This window comes from Crocuta crocuta, unplaced genomic scaffold (genome assembly GCF_008692635.1).
Source record: "Crocuta crocuta isolate KB4526 unplaced genomic scaffold, BGI_CrCroc_1.0 scaffold77, whole genome shotgun sequence".
Lineage (NCBI taxonomy): Eukaryota > Metazoa > Chordata > Mammalia > Carnivora > Hyaenidae > Crocuta > Crocuta crocuta.
The window spans coordinates 4,282,282-4,298,024 of record NW_027532172.1 but is presented as its reverse complement, the minus strand read 5'-3'; the positions used below and the strand labels follow the sequence as shown (position 1 = coordinate 4,298,024).

Sequence of the window (15,743 nt, the reverse complement as noted above, 5' to 3'; positions counted from 1 at the left end):
GTGTGTGTGTGTGTGTGTGTGTGTGTGTGTGTGTGGAGGAGCAGAGGGAGAGAGAGAGAATTCTAAATGGGCTCCATGCTCAGCGCAGAGCCCAATGTGGGGCTCAAGAGAGGGCTTGATGCAGGGCTCTATCCCACGACCCTGAGGTAAAATCAAGAGTTGGACACTTGGGGAGCCTGGGTGGCTCTGTCAGTTGAGCGTCCAGCTTTGGCTCAGGTCATGATCTCACGGGTTTGTGAGTTCGAGCCCTGTGTTGGGCTCTGTGCTGATAGCTCAGAGCCTGGAGCCTGCTTCAGATTGTGTCTCCCTGTCTCTCTGCCCCTCCCCCACTGTGAGGAGGGAACACACGCACATGCGAGCGCGCTCTCTCTCTCAAAAATAAATCAACATTAAAAAAACTTTATAGAAAGAGTTGGATGCTCAATCAACTGAGCCACCCAAGCATCCCATGTGCCATTTTGTTCTAAATGCATCTCTTGTCCAATGGCATAAAGCCGGACCCTGTTTTTGTCCGCATATCTGGAAGAATATCCTTTAATCCATTTACCAAAAAGAATGTTTTGTTTTGTTCCCCCACCTTGCATTTTGGGTTGGGTTTGTTTTCCACTCCACCTCTCTGCTGTTGGTTTGGAAATTGTCATGTCTCATTTTCATTCTGCTACTGGTCTCCTTGTATATTCCACACACGTATTTAACATTTAATATTAATATATGAGCACCCAGAGTTCACTGGCATCTGCAGCTTCCTCCTCAGCAGGACGAGACCTTCCTTCATTTTCATGTTCTTCCTTTCCATCCCCAGACTCCTCCTCTTGTTGAAAAGAGTTGAGCTGAACTCTTCTGTTACATCTAAGAGTGTTTAGTTGACTCTCTGGGGCTCCCCAGGCCTACACTCCTATGAGCTACACTTAGCAATGATTTTTGCCTCTTTTATTGTCACGATGTTTACTTTTTCCATGGCCTTGGGCACTTCTCCCCTGAATGATCTGGAATGTAGCTGTGCTTTTTCTTGTTGCCGACCTTCTCGGATGCACTCCTCACACTTCAGCATGGAGCTCCTGCTCATTTGGCATATCATCTGTCAGGGAGAGAGCCACTCCTTCCTGTTCCGCTGTGGCATTATTACTTCCGGAACGAATGCCCTGCTTCCTACAATGGGTTTTCTGTAGCTATCAGGATGACTCCATACTCTGAAGTGAGGTGCCAAGTCGGCTCCATGAACGGATGCCTCAGGTCTGTCTCCCCCGCCCGTGGTGTACTTTCTCTTCCTTCTTATGTCGGGTTCAGATTGATAATATCTTGTTTTAGAATGTGTTTCATTTGTTCCTTCATCCCAACAGACACGCCGCGCTGGGCCCTGGGCCAGGCACAGGACAGAGTTGGTGCAGGGCCTGGGAAGGCCTGGGAAGGCCTGGGAAGGGAGTGTCCCGTGGGGCGCCATCCACGCCTTTTTAAGGTGTGTTGAGAAAGGCACCCCCTGTATCAATGTATAGAATCAAGACTATGCTTCCCTTGAAAAATATTAGTCCATGTTCTGGAACACTTGAAACAACATAAATTGTCTGCTTTTTGAATTCTTCTCATTCAGTGCTTCTTGAATGCCGGAGAGAAGTTACCCCGGAAACCACGTGGGCCTGTTTTCCTTTGAGGGGTAGTTTGTGGGCAATATTTTAAGTTGTTTTGCCCGTGGTTATTGGACTTCTATGACTTGCATTTTCTTAGAAATTACTCATTCTATCCAGAATTTAAATCCATAAAAAGGAAGTTACAAACATTCTTCAGATTCTGAGGGGAGTGTATTTTCCCTGGATGCACTTCTAGCCTCTTTTCTACTCACGCCACAAAATATTTGCATTTTCTTCCTCTTTCTGTTTTTCTTGGAAAGATGTACAAGATTTATCAATTTTGTTGTTTAAAAAATTTTTTTTAATGTTTATTTTTTGAGAGAGAGACAGAGTATGAGCGGGGGAGGGGCAGAGAGAGGGAGATGCAGAATCCAAAGCAGGCAACAGGTTGAGCTGTCAGCACAGAGCTCGACACGGGGCTTGAACCCAGGAACCGTGAGATCATGACCTGAGCTGAAGTCGGATGTGCAACCAACTGAGCCACCCAGGTGCCCCTATTTTGTTGCTTTTTAAGAACAAGCTATTGATTTCACTTCTCAAGGCTATGATTTCTGCTTTGTAATGCATGGATTTCCCCATTTTTGTCTTTATTAATTCCTTTTCAAGTGTCTTGAGTTGAATGTGCAGTGATACATAATTGATGATAATAATGAATAACTTACTTTCATTCTCACTTGTTTGATAAAAATACTTAGACCAGGACTCTTCCGTGTGCACTTAAGGCCCCTATCCCACGGGCTTTGCCATACGTGGTATTCTCTTTGCCCTACACAACAATCATGGATTTTAATACTGTTTTTACCTGAACATTTTTGAAAGTTAATTTCTTTTCCTTTGATAGAGTAGTTCACATTTTGTTCTGGGATCTGGTTTTATTTTACTGTGGTAAAAGAATGTCCACATTTGCGATTTCTTTCTCTCTCCACTATTCTTTTTTTTTTATTTTTAATGTTACTGTTACTTAGATCTATTTTCATTTTTTTTTTTACAAATAGTTTATTGTCAAATTAGTTTCCACATAACACCCAGTGCTCATCCCCACAAGTGTCCTCCTCCATGCCCATCGCCCCTCCCCCCCATCCATCAGTCCTCAGTTTTTGTCAGCATTCAAGAGTCTCTCATGGTTTGCCTCTCTCCCTTTCCCCCACCATTTCCCCCCTTCTTCTCCCCCTTGTTCCTCCGTCAAGTTCCTCCTAATCCTCCTATACGTGCAAACATATGATATTTGTCCTTCTCTGCCTGACTTATTTCGCTCAGCATAACACCCTCAAGGTCCATCCATGTTGCTACACATGGCCAGATTTCATTGTTTCTCATTGCCATGTAGTATTCCATGGTATAGATAAACCACATCTTCTTGATCCATTCATCCGTTGATGGACACTTAGGCTCTTTCCATGTTTTAGCTATTGTGGAGAGTGCTGCTATGAACATTGGGGTACATGTGCTCCTATGCCTCAGCATTTCTGTATCCCTTGGGTAAATTCCTAGCAGTGCTATTGCTCTCTCTCCACTATTCTGAGTTCTCTTGTTGTCTGAGGTTGCAGAATCCAGTAAAATCTTCTCTCTCAGGGAACAGCCCTCACGTTATCATTAGCTTGATTATCAGTGTCTAGATTTTCCCCTTCGTCTTTCATATTCTTGCCCTGCAAAGGCACCTACTCAAATCTGTTTATTACATGTCTTTAGAGATGTCTGTATCTTTGAAAAATGCATAGTGTTGCTGAATGTGTACTTTAACTTGCATAAATGGTATTGTGCTACACATCCCCTCCTGTATTTGTTTGCTGAACAGTCTCAATTTGTTAGAGAGTCCACATGAAATGATTTTATTCTTTCAAGCCACTGCCCTTCACATGCCCTATGTCACAGCTTCTTCCCTCCCCCAAACATCATCTGAGGCAGAGTATACAGTTTTCAGTCACTTTTAGTTATGATATGCCTTGATTACAAGTCTCGATTTAAAAATCAATTCGATTTAAACCTTGCCAAGCCCAACCACATCTCTCTCCTCTGGTGCTCCTGGGAGAGGAGGGGCTCCCTGCCTCACCAAACTTTTTTTTTTTTAATTTTTAAACATTTATTTATTTTTGAGACAGAGAGACAAAGCTTGAGCGGGGTAGGGGTAGAGAGAGAGGGAGACACAGAATCCGAAGCAGGCTCCAGACTCTGAGCTGTCAGCACAGAGCCCGATGCGGGGCTTGAACTCACAGACCTCGAGATCATGACCTGAGCTGAAGTCGGCCGCTTAACCAACTGAGCCACCCAAGAACCCCAATTCTTTTTTTTTTTTTTAAGTTTATTTATTTTGAGAGAGAGAAAGAAAGAGAGAGAGAGAGAATGTACACAAGCCAGGGATGAGAGAAAGCGAGTGAGAGAATCCCAAGCAGGCTCCACACCAGCAGCATGAAGCCCGATGAGGGGCTCAATCTCACGAACTGTGAGATCATGACCTGAGCCTAAACCAAGAGTCAATGCTCAACTGACTGAGCCACCCAGGTGCCCTATTTTTTTCAATTCTATTTGTACAATCAATGCTTTTCCATCCTCTCACTTTCAATCTGCATGTGTCTTTAAATCTGAAATGAGTCTCCTGTAAGCAGCGTACAGATGGCTCTTGCTTTTTTGTCCATTCCGTCACCGTATGCCTTTTGATTGGAGCATTTAGTCCATTTACATTCTAAGTAATTAGTGACAGCTATGTACACATTGCCATTTTGTTATTTTTTTATGGTTTTTATAATTCTCTGATTCTCTCTTCTCTTAGTCTCTTCTCTCACAGTTTTCTGGCTTTTACATATACTTGGATTCCTATCTTTTTTATTTTTTGCATATCTATTACCAGTTTTTGATTTGTGTTTGCCATTAGTTGTATATAACATCTTCTTCATATAGCAGTCTATATTAAGTTGATAGTTACATAAGTTTGAATCTATTCTTTACTCTTCTCCCAGCTACCCCACATTGTAGAAATATGGTGTCATACTTTACATACTTTTATTTTGTGAGTCCCTTGACTGATTTTTATAGATATGATTTTAGTGTTTTTGTGGTTCCTACTTTTCTTACTCGTGCTTATGGTCTTTCCTTTCCACTCAAAGCATCTCCTTTAACATTTCTTATAGGGCTGGTCTTGTGGTCCACCCCCATCAACCCTCAGTTTGTTCTCTGTATTTAAGAGTCTCTTATGGTTTGGCTCCCTCTCTGTAACTATTTTTTTCTTTCCCTTCCCCCATGGTCTTCTGTTAAGTTTATCAGCTTCTACATATGAGTGAAATCATATGATTTTGTCTTTCTCTGACTGACTTATTTCACTTAGCATAACACCCTCGAGTTCCATCCATGTTGTTGCAAATGGCAAGATTTTATTCTTTTTCATTGCCAAGTAATATTCTAGGGTGTGTGTGTGTGTGTGCGTGTGTGTGTGTGTATACCACATCTTCTTTATCCATTCATCATTTGATGGACATTTGGTCTCTTTCCTTAATTTGGCTATTGTTGATAGCACTGCTATAAACATTTGGATGCATGGGCCCCTACGAATAAGCACTCCTGTATCCTTTGGATAAATTCCTAGTAGTGCTATTGCTACATTGTAGGGTATTTCTATTTTTAATTTTTTGAGGAACCTCCACACTGCTTTCCAGAGCGGCTGCACCAGTTTGCATTCCCACCAACAATGCAAGAGGGTTCCCTTTTCTCCACATCCTCACCAACATCTGTTGTTTCCTGACTTGTTAACTTTAGCCACTCTGACCAGTGTGAAGTGTTATCTCAATGTGGTTTTGATTTGTACTTCCCTGATGATGAGTGATGTTGAGCATCTTTTCATGTGTCTGTTGGTCACTCGTATTTTTCTCTCTCCTATTCAGCTCGATTGCTTTCCATAACTCTGTACTCCAGGTTACTGATTTATTCTTCTGCTTCCTCTAGTCTACTACTAATTCCCTGTAATGTATTTTTATTTCATTTATTTGAGTTTTTTATCTCTGGTGGATTCTTTTTTATGTTTTCTATCTCTTTGTTGAGGGACTCACTGGGGTCCTGCACTCTTTTCTCAAGTCCAGTGAGTAGCTTTATGACCATTACTTTAAATTCTCTATCAGACATATTATCTCTATTTTGTTTAGCTCTCTTGCTGTGATTTTGTCTTGTTCTTTCACTTGGGGCATATTCCTCTGTCTCCTCATTTTGTCTAACTCTCTGTGTCTATTTCTTTGTGTTACGAAAGTCAGCTACGTCTCCTGTTCTTGAAAGTAGCAAACTTATGAAGAGGTCTTGTGCCCTGCACTGCAATATCCCCTGTTCACCAGAACCTGGCACTGAAGGGGTGTCTCCTGTGTGTGTTGTGTGGACCCTACTGTTGTGGCTGAGGCACGTTTGCCTTCAGTCCCATCACTTTGCCTGTTGTGGGTAGGGTTTGGTCTCTGTCGTTAGCGTTTCAGTCTGGGGCCACCTTCAGCTTGAGTTGAGTCAGACCAGGCGTTTGCGAGAACTGTGGTAGCACTGAATTGCAGGGTATTTTCCCTGTGCTGTCCCCTGAAAACTGTCATTGGTGGGTGGGGCCTGCAGTCAGATCAGATGTCTGCCCCCAGTCCACTGCTGGGGCCACTCTTGCTTAATATGTGTGGTTATCTTCCCCTCTCCCTGGGGGAGGAGTCACTTTGGAGTGGCACTGGCACCCTGCTCGGCTGTGATACTTCTTTGGACGGCCTCCTGCCAAGGGCGTGCTGGAGGGAGCATGTCTGCAGGAGAATGTGGGGTGGGGTGCACAACGCCAGCAAGGTCTGTGCTGGCCACTGCAGGAGGATGAGCTACGACTGCCTGGGGAGCTGCTGAGGCCAGCTGCGATGGAGGGGCAGGGTGTGTCCGTAGGAGAATGCAGGGGTGAGGTGTGGAGAGCGTTCTCAAAGGGCTGGTTCATGCAGGTGTCTGTGTATCTAGGCTGGGGGGCAGGAGAGGGAAACGGCACCTGCCAGCTCCTTGTTCCTGGAGAAGTCCCTCGAAGGCCCCTGCCCCTCCAGCACACACTCTGAGGTTAGTAAGTACATCTCATTTTCATATACCCTAGGTGTTTTCAAGCTGCTGCTTCGCTGTTTCTCCCCCGCTGTTTCTTATGCCATCTCTTTAAGAGCAAAGACTCAGTTTCCTATTACCCTCTGGCTCTCCCAGAGCTGAGCCACTGATTTTTAAAGTTGTATTAAGCTCCACTGATTGTAAGAACTAACAAAGTTAGGCCCCTCTAGTTTTCAAAGCCAAATGGTATGAGGGTGATTCATTTTCCCAGTGGGGCGCCCCTGTGCCCGGGGTCCTGGGGTGGGGTATGCTCCTCTCCCTGCCCTGCGCCTGTGGCATCCCTTCCTCCTACAGACAGTATTGCAGGTCAGTTTGGCTCCTGGTGGGGTTTCCACCCTTCCTACCCTCTTCACGGTCGCCTTTCTTCTGCATTTAGCTCTGGTGAGCCTGTTCTGCCAGGCTTTGGGGCATTTTCTGGCGTATTTACTCTGGTGTGGGTGTTATCGAGGCTCATCCGTGGGACGAGCTGAGCCCAGGATCCTCCTACTCCGCCATCCTCCCCAGAAGTCTCTCAACTCTCTCTCTCTGCTTGTTACTGTGCAGGGTGTCCTCACATATACTAGGTATTGACCTCTAATTGGTTTTAGACAGAATAAATGCCCTGTCTTAATTCATCATCTATCTTCAATGACATTTGGCGTCCTTCACTGAACAGACAGTCATAAATTTGATGTAAGCCTGACACATCTCCCCTCTTCGAGTTTGTGGGTTTTGAGTCTTATATTAGTTTTTTAAATTTTTATATTTTGTGAGAGACAGACAGAGCATGAGTGGGGGAGGGGCAGAGAGAGAGGGAGACACAGAATCCGAAGCAGGCTCCAGGCTCTGAGCTGTGGGCACAGAGCCCAACATGGGGCTCGAACTCACAGACCATTGAGATCATGACCTGAGCCGAAGTCAGATGCTTAACCGACTGAGCCACCCAGGCGCCCTGAGTCTTATTCTAAAACATATTAAGTCATTAAATGTATAAAGTCCTTAAATCATCTTAAGTCAAAGTCATGATCCTACATGTTTTTAATGAACTTTATCTTTTTAACCTTTCACACGGAGGGTTTTAATTCCTTTGAGGTTTTGTTATGGCAGGCAGGACCCAACTTCATTTTTCTTCATCAGTTTCCCCACCATTACAACAGAGACCTCCTTCCCAGAACTTTCTGGAACACCTGCCACATCTCCTCACATACAGATATCAGGTTGGCTCTCCGTTGCACGGTTGGTCAGTTTTCCTATTTTTATGCCACTACCACAGTTTCTGTAACGACAGCTTTGAGATCCATCTAACTCTGCTAGGTCAGACCTAACCCCTGCCCTCCTCCCCCATTTGCTCTCCTTTCTCAGACCTGTCATAGAATTCATGGACTGCTGTCCTTCCACATCAATTTTAGAATCAGATTGGCAAAGTCCTGAAAACAACCCACCTGGCATTTTATTCAGAATTGCTTGAACCTTAGAGATTAATGTAAGGAGGGTTGACATTGCTCTCTTTTTCAATTGCTTTTACTCTCTGTTGGACAGAGACAAAAGTATATTCATAAAATATGCATGCAGAATAAAGAATAACAGGCAGCACCCCTCCCCTCCCCACCAAGCCTGTGCTGCATTACCAGAAACTTTGAACCTTCCATGTGCACGAATCCTTGAGTCTTAAGCCGTGAAGCCTCTAATTACGGTCTCTTCTCTTTTTTTTTTTTCTTGCTGGCTGGCATTTGCTCATGGTTTCTCAACTTCCCTGTGTATGAGGTGCTGTTTTAAAGAGTGAGGAAATGTTTCTTAGAGTGTTCTCTGTGCAATTCCCTGAAGCATGGCCTCTAATGGTGGTTTCTTCAGACAGAATCTACGTTTGCTTCTGCCAGATAACGGGGCATATGACCAACCCAGGACCTCTTTGAACAACACCCTTGACCTGGGTTCTGGAACCACCTACGTCACATGGATTCCAGTGGCAGGTTCACCCGAGGGAGGGCGGGTGCTCCCAGTTTATCCTCACTCGGAGGGGGTGGTCCTCTTTGGGAGGTGTAGCTTTCGGCCAGAGGTTTCGTCTTGGCTCCCCTCCTAGGGCAGGCTCCCTGGGTTTGGCCTCTTATCTCCCACACCTATGGACAAGACTGTGAAAAGCTGGCATGCAGGTCCACTGGATCTGGCCAGTAGCCTTGGGACAAAAGCCTCCTAGGGCTTAGCTCCCCTCCTTTGGACTTTGAGAAGTCTTCGTTTTCTTGCCAGCTCATTTACAATGGTAAGTCTTTAATAGCATCATGCATATTTAGTTCTTTTTAGCAAGGCCGGGTTGGTACCTGGCCTTCCGTGTTGCAGGAAGCCAAATGCGGAGATCTGGCATTCGCGTATGGTTTTAAGTTGCCTCACTTAAGAACAAAAATATATCTTTACCTTGCGGTAGGTCTCCTTTTATATTCTTAGGCAGAGTTTTATTATTATTATTTTTCATTAAGTGTCTCATGCACTCTTCACTAGATTATGTTCTTTAAGTCTTGGTTTGAATTACATTGTATATCTATATCTATATCTATATCTGGAGAGAGTGAGTGAGAGTGCGCGCAAGAGCTGTTTTTCCAATTTATAACATGTTTCAACAATACAGAAGGGTATAAAGAAAGTTTTAAAAAAATCATAAACCCACCAGCAGCAGACACAACAGCCATTGCTTTTTGACCCTGTTGCAAATGTTACTCTTACACACGCACCTGCTTTGCACAACAGGGAGGGGGCTGGTTTGCATTTCAAATAGGTCACTCTGCAAGCAGGAGACCAGGAAAGAAGGCGGTCAAGGGCAACACCTTGGAGGCTCCCCAGGAGTTCAGGGAGGACAGAGGTAGGGGACTCGGGGGCTCTAGTCAGAGAGGTAGCAGGAGAATGGAGAGAGGGGCCAGCGCGGTCCTGAGCTGGGGCCCCAGTGCCGAGCTTCCTGCCACAGAGCAGGCTCATGGCCAGGTTACCAGAGACGGCACAGCCTACCGTAAGCACGTCCTCATGCTAAGGACATGGCCCAGGAAGGTGTGAACTTCTGCAGGGTCTGCAGCGAGGCCCTCCTGCTGCCCCCCTCACGCCTCCCCCCTCCCCTCTACAGGCTAACTCTGGCAGCCCGCTCGTGTGTCAGGTGAACAACTCCTGGATTCAGATAGGGCTGGTGAGCTGGAGTCACAGCTGCAACTGGCAACACTTCCCAGGCATCTACACCAGCACCTCCCACTTCACCTACTGGATCAAGAAGCAGATCAGCGACATGAGGTTCATCAGTAGGGCTGGCCCTGTCTTCCTGAGCCCGGTCGTCCTCACCGGCTACATTCTGCTGGTGTCCTTGGGCTCCCTGTGGCTCCTGTGAGCTGTGTTTCTGGGGCGGCCACTTCTCCTCACGACCCAGGGGACACGTGATATTGCAGGCAGTGCGCCCTCGGGGGAGGGTCCCAGAGCCACTTGTCTGGAGTTGTTCAATGAAGATGCTCTTGAGTTTTGCGCCAAAGAAGTCATCATCTTTCTTCTTGACTGTGGCCAGAGCCCTTCAGAACCCTCTGCAGCCCTGGGAGGCCTGTCTGTCCTCTCATGGGGCGCCTTCCCCGAGGGGCATACTTGTGTTGTACTGGCCGTGGTTCCCACCTTGGGCCGCGCTTTCCTCCTCTGCCAAATACGGGGTGGGACTCAGCGCCCCCTAGTCCCTGCTTAATCATCTCAGCACCCCAGCAACCCCTGGGCCCCATGGCCTTCCCCTGAGCAGTTTCCCCCAGGCCTTCCTAAGAGAATTTGGCTTCTTCCCGAGAAACTCACAATGACCAGACCTGCATTTAGGGACTTTGTTCCAGAATCTGTGAGCCTCTCCCGACCCTTCAGATGCCCCTAAGGGTCTACAGAGCCCGACCGGTGCCCTCTCCCTCCCTGGCAGAGGTGGATGGTGATGGGGGGAGAGGGGGAAACTGGGGGGAAGCAGAGTGCTTGCTGGGATGAATCGTGTGAGGTGACTGCGCCCTGAGCTCCCAAGCATGACCTCCATCACGCCCAGGGGAGCCAGCGCCCTGCCTCCTAGCGGAGGTAGCGTGGGGTCGGCTCTGACCCGGTGGGCCTCAGCTTCAGAGCCCCTGCCCTTCAGGCACCAAAAGCGTAGCGGGTGTGATTTGCTGTCTTCACAGAGATTGGATTGGAGCACTGAATGGGCAGCCTGAGTGTCACCCAAGGCAGCAGGTCCTGGCAAAAGTTAGAATGTCCTGACTTGCTGTCACTTTCACCTAGAATTTCCCAACAGTTTTAACCCCTCATAGGATTTCATCACGATACTTTTGAATTGTGTTATCTGTCTCTGTCACTGAGTCATCAAAATGCTCCCCAAATTCCAACACACATTCAAGTGGCCTTCTGCTCCCAGAAGGGTCTGTGGTTGCCATCACTCTTTCTCTGAGTAGATGCCTCACCTACCTCTGGTGCTGTCTTTCTGAAGCAGATAGAGCTATAGGAGAAGAGCATTTGCAGAATGGAGGGGAGTGTGGGTGGGGGTGCTGCTTAAAAGTTGCAATCTTCAAAAAATCATTCTTGAAGACCTTTCCATCGGCTCAATTTCAGTGGCCCGGGGGGCAAAGCCCTACTGTAGTTAGCAGGCCAGGGGGAAGGTGGGAAGCTTGATAACCCTGGAGGCCCGCCCCAGGCATCGGGTCTCATCTCACCAGGGGCAGGACGAAAGCAAGACCCCAGCCCAGGGCAGTGGGCTGCAGGAGGGAGGAGGGAGGTGCGGGAACTGGCTGCAGGGTAGCCTGAGGGACTCCAGAAAGTGTCTGGCTCCCTGAGTGAGCAGCCGACAGCACCCGGGCGCCCTGACACCAGTGCGGTGGAAGGGAGGCCAGTCAGTAGGAGGCGGCCGAGAGCAGCCACGGAGAACGCCACCGCGGGCGGCCATTGGGGGGCGCCCGCATTCCCCCGCACAGCGGACGCCTGCGCGGGAGCCCGACGGGGGCGCTGTCGCGAGAGGAGCTGCACGTGCCGTCGCTGCAGCCCTGGGATGGAGCCCCAGTGCGGGACGCAGGGCCCCCAGGGCCTCAGGATGTCTGCCGTCGTGCTGCTGCTGCTGCTGCTGCCGAGGCCCGCTGGTGAGCCGCGTCCCGCCCCCTCCCCCGGGTCCTCGCCGGGCCTCCTCTGACCCCTCTGCGTCCCTCCGCAGGCTGCCCCGCGGGCCAAGCGCCAGGGACACCCTCCGAGCCTGCTCCCGCCGACGCGGGCGTCCCCTGTGCCCCCACTGCTACCTGTCCCTCAGGCGGGCCTCGCCTTCCCCGCCAGGCCCCCACCGCCCTGTCGCAGCCCTCGACCCTCCGGAAGAGCCCTGTTTCTAAAGACAGCATCAGCTTAGTTCCCAGTGAGTACCATGGACTCCACGGGGGAGGAGGGTGCGGGAGGAGTCTTGAGGACCTCTGACCCCTGGGGATGGCGGGCACGGAGGAGGAAGGGGCAGGGAGAGGGGGAAGAGACCATCCTTTTCTGAGGGTTCATTGAGCATCTGCTGTGGGCCAGGCCCCCATCCTGGTGAGGCAGGAGGCCCGGGAAAGTGGGCGGAGCCTGGGGCGGGCTCCATGTCCCCGCGTCCTTGAATGGACCCAGGCTCCCAGCCAAGGACTTAGGGGATCTCCAGGACAGATTTCGGGGAGCCACACGCGGCATTCTTTCCAGCAGTGGCTTTCCCGCTCGTTGAACTAAGACCCACGGAATTACTCCTTATCCTGGAACTCCGTGCACACAAGTTAGCTGCCACAGAAACTCTCTCACAGGACCTATTGTTAGCTGTGGCAGACGCTGGTCCTGGCCTATGCATGCTCCTCTCACAATCCGCGAATCCCCCTGGGAGAGCCCTGGGGGTGGCCTGCCGTGAGGTTGGGTAGCGCATCTTCAGTTTGAAAACTCCAAAGTGGCCGAGTGCTCTGCCACTCGCTCCAGCAGCGATCCTGGGGTTGGCCTGACCGGTGGTGTGGCCGGAATCTCATTGTGATTTCAAGTCTGCAATCCCCAGAGGACTCATGGGGCTGGACAGCTTCGGTGTTGACTTGCTGCCAGGGTTGCGTCCTTGGGATGTGTCTGTTCATGCACGTGGCCCCTTTTTCTCTTAGGACGTCTGTTTTTTTTTTTTTTTTTCCACTGAATCATGGAGGGGGGATTCCCAGAGGAGGGAGAGAGAGGGGTCTGCCTTGGTGGAAGTAGGGGGAGCCAGATGGAAACATGGATGAGTTTGTGAAGGTTCTGGCCAGAGCTCCGGGGCTTCTCGGCCAGGACAGAGGGGCCAGTGCTGCACTAGGCTGGTGGCTGGGAATGCTCTGGGGCCTGGGACTGGAGAGAGGGGTACCTGGGGGGCGCTGAGGCCTTTTCAAGACTTCAGACCTCAGTCCTCATGTGGACAGCATCATAACAGAGTGACCAGCGGGAAAAGAGAATCATGCATGAGCAGGGGATTGGGCTGAGGGGAGGGGAGGGAAAGCGCCTTGCGAAGGGACTGGAAGGTCCCATCCTGTATCAAACTCTCACTTTCCTCCTCAGCCTGTGGCACCTCCTTCGAGGAAGACCCCACCCTAAGGGACCCAGAGGCCATGGCCCGACGGTGGCCGTGGATGGTCAGTGTGCGGGCCAACGGCACACATGTCTGCGCAGGCACCCTCATTGCCTCCCAGTGGGTGCTGACCGTGGCCCACTGCCTGAACCAGTGAGTTGGGACCTGGGTGGGTGGGTAGAAAGGCATCTGGGGCCACTGGGGCCCAGTCATTCCTGCCAGCTGGTCCCTCAGCAGCAGCAGTGGCCTCTGTAGAACCCCACGGGCCCAGCCTCAGCCCCACTTCAGCTCTAAGCAGGGGGAGGCTGGGTCCTGCAGATTCCTTCTGGGGGACTGGGTGCTCTGGCTCCTCTCACGGGTCCCCAGTCCTGAGCCATTGTGCCACAGATAGGACGTGGGGGCTTGGAAGCCATTGACCAGGCCTCCTTCCTCCTATCCACAGAAAGGAACTCCTAATTCTTCCATTCCACACCGTTTGCTTTACTTACTCATTCCTTCCTCCTTTCGACTCAAAGCCTTTGACATTCCTCTGGAACCAGGCCCCAGCCTGGGTGCTGGGCGCAGGGAGGGGCCACATCACTCCTCTTGGGTCGCCAGGGAGCACAGATGAGAAGGCAGGGGAGTCTGGGCGGTGTGGGGACAAGAGAGGGAGCATGCCCGTGTTCCAGGGGGGCAGGGCAGCGGCCTGACTGCAACTTCTGGGCCGGCTTCGAGGGCTGACTGCGGAAAAGCGTGCTCCACGCTTAAGGGCCGACATGGAGACTTCAGGGGCATGCTGGGAAAGGAGGCTGGAGGGCAAGGCCATGGCTGATTGACTTGATTGACTTTGCTGGGGCTCTGTCGCTTCTCTGTCACCAGACAGAGTCCAGAGTTTGGAACCAGAGAAAACTGGGTCCACGTCCCAGTTCTGCCGCTTCCTAGCTGTGTAGCCTTGAGCTGTTTGCTGGGCTTCTCTGAGCCCCGGTTTTCCTCTCCATAAAGCCAAAGGTTGTTGTGAAAGTTGGACCACCTAGTGTGTGCGCAGGGCCCTGTCCCTGTCTGTTGTGAGAGAAAGGCTCAGGGGGCTTGAAGGAGATGGGTGGCCTGCCTGGATTGGCTCAGAGGTCATCAGTGGGGTGGAGGCTGGGGTGGGGTGCCTGGAGCTGGTGACAGACTCCTCTCGTGGTTCCCCTAGGAATGAGTTTATCTACTCAGTGCGGGTGGGGAGCCCGAGGATTGACCAGACATCTCAGACTACTGCCGACGTCCCAGCGCTCTGGGTCATCGTGAACAGGCGGTACCAGTCTCATCGGTACTGGTCCTGGGTGGGCCAGGCCAACAACATCGCTCTCCTGAAGCTTGCGTGGCCGCTCAAGTACAGCAAGTACGTCTGGCCCATCTGCCTGCCTGGCTTGGACTTCGAGGTGAAGGACCACTCCGTCTGCACTGTCACAGGCTGGGGCCTCCCCAGGGTTGACGGTGAGTCAGAGCCTCCCCAGGCTGGGGGTGGGGGGAGCATGTGGGAGAGGACCTGGGTACGGGCTGGGGTCTGACACATCTTGTCTGGCTCGCATCTCCTTCCCCTTGGGGGTCTTGGCAGTGAGTGCACCGTGGCCATTCAGGCCTTAGAGGCCCCAGAGTGCCCACGAGCCCTCTGCCCCAGGCCGAGGCATGTCACCAGGACTTCCTGGACGGCAGAGGACACACAGAGTAATATCGTGCCGACTGCACACAATCGCAGGACATCGGGACGTCTTGAAGTGGGGGGGAACAGGGTTCTGTGACTCTAAAAAGTACCCCCGACGACTTCACATGGCTGGCAAAGGGCAGTCTGCACCCAGAGGTTGGGAGTCACTCAGAATCCACGTGTGGCTGCCTCCTGCCCGCATTGGGCCTCAATCCCTTTGTCACCCCAAGGATGGAGCAAGGCCCAAAGAGCGGAGTGTCGTCTCGGGCCCACCCAGGGGGCATTTCCTTATGAGTCTTAAGAGTGTCCAGTCCATTCAGGGAGCCCCTCTTTTTCACAAGAGAGGTGCCCTTCCCTGTGGCTTCACCAGGCTTAAAAAGAGCCTGCAGCAACTCCAGCCTGAGAGTGGGGGTGGCTGTTTGTCTTTCCTGCCATGGCCTGTCTGGGGAATGGCTGGGGATCCTTGGAAGTCTGTCCCCCAGGGGCTCCAGCTAGAGACAGAGACACACTGGTGAGAGGGAGGAGGGAAGAGGAGGAAGGAGGGGAGCACACAGTGCCTGGGGCCCACAGAGTGGGGGCCGGGCTAGCGAGTTCAGAAGAGGCCTTTGGGGAGGGCTTGAGCAAAGGAGGGATTTGGACCTGAGCGGGGCCGGGCAGGCCTTGGGAACAGAAGGAAGGTCAGAAGGCAAGCTGCCGAGGCAGGAACAGACCCCGTGGACTGGACTCTGTAGCGGTGAGAGCTGGCCCAGCAAGGCCAGACTGAGGGCAGTCCGCTCCCAGATCTCCATGGAGAGGTGCGTGAGAGGCTGGAGGAGGGGCTCGGAGCAGGGAGGAGACCGCCAGGCTT

General features: G+C 50.9%; 2 protein-coding genes across 2 annotated transcripts in view; both read left to right on the top strand.

Moving 5' to 3' along the window:
• LOC144242334 (putative serine protease 46) overlaps window positions 1–10,182 on the top strand; it is a 25,267-nt gene extending 15,085 nt beyond the window's left edge. The window contains exon 5 of the mRNA XM_077777213.1: window positions 9,787–10,182. Within this exon, the coding sequence (XP_077633339.1) occupies window positions 9,787–10,041 (255 nt within the window). The 3' untranslated portion in view covers window positions 10,042–10,182. The remainder of the gene's footprint in view (window positions 1–9,786) is intronic.
• Window positions 10,183–11,701: 1,519 nt separating this feature from the next.
• The window catches only part of PRSS50 (serine protease 50), a 4,933-nt gene continuing 891 nt past the window's right edge, over window positions 11,702–15,743 (top strand). The window contains exons 1-4 of the mRNA XM_077777216.1: window positions 11,702–11,788; window positions 11,860–12,051; window positions 13,221–13,383; window positions 14,405–14,688. Of these exons, the coding sequence (XP_077633342.1) occupies window positions 11,743–11,788; window positions 11,860–12,051; window positions 13,221–13,383; window positions 14,405–14,688 (685 nt within the window). The 5' untranslated portion in view covers window positions 11,702–11,742. The remainder of the gene's footprint in view (window positions 11,789–11,859; window positions 12,052–13,220; window positions 13,384–14,404; window positions 14,689–15,743) is intronic.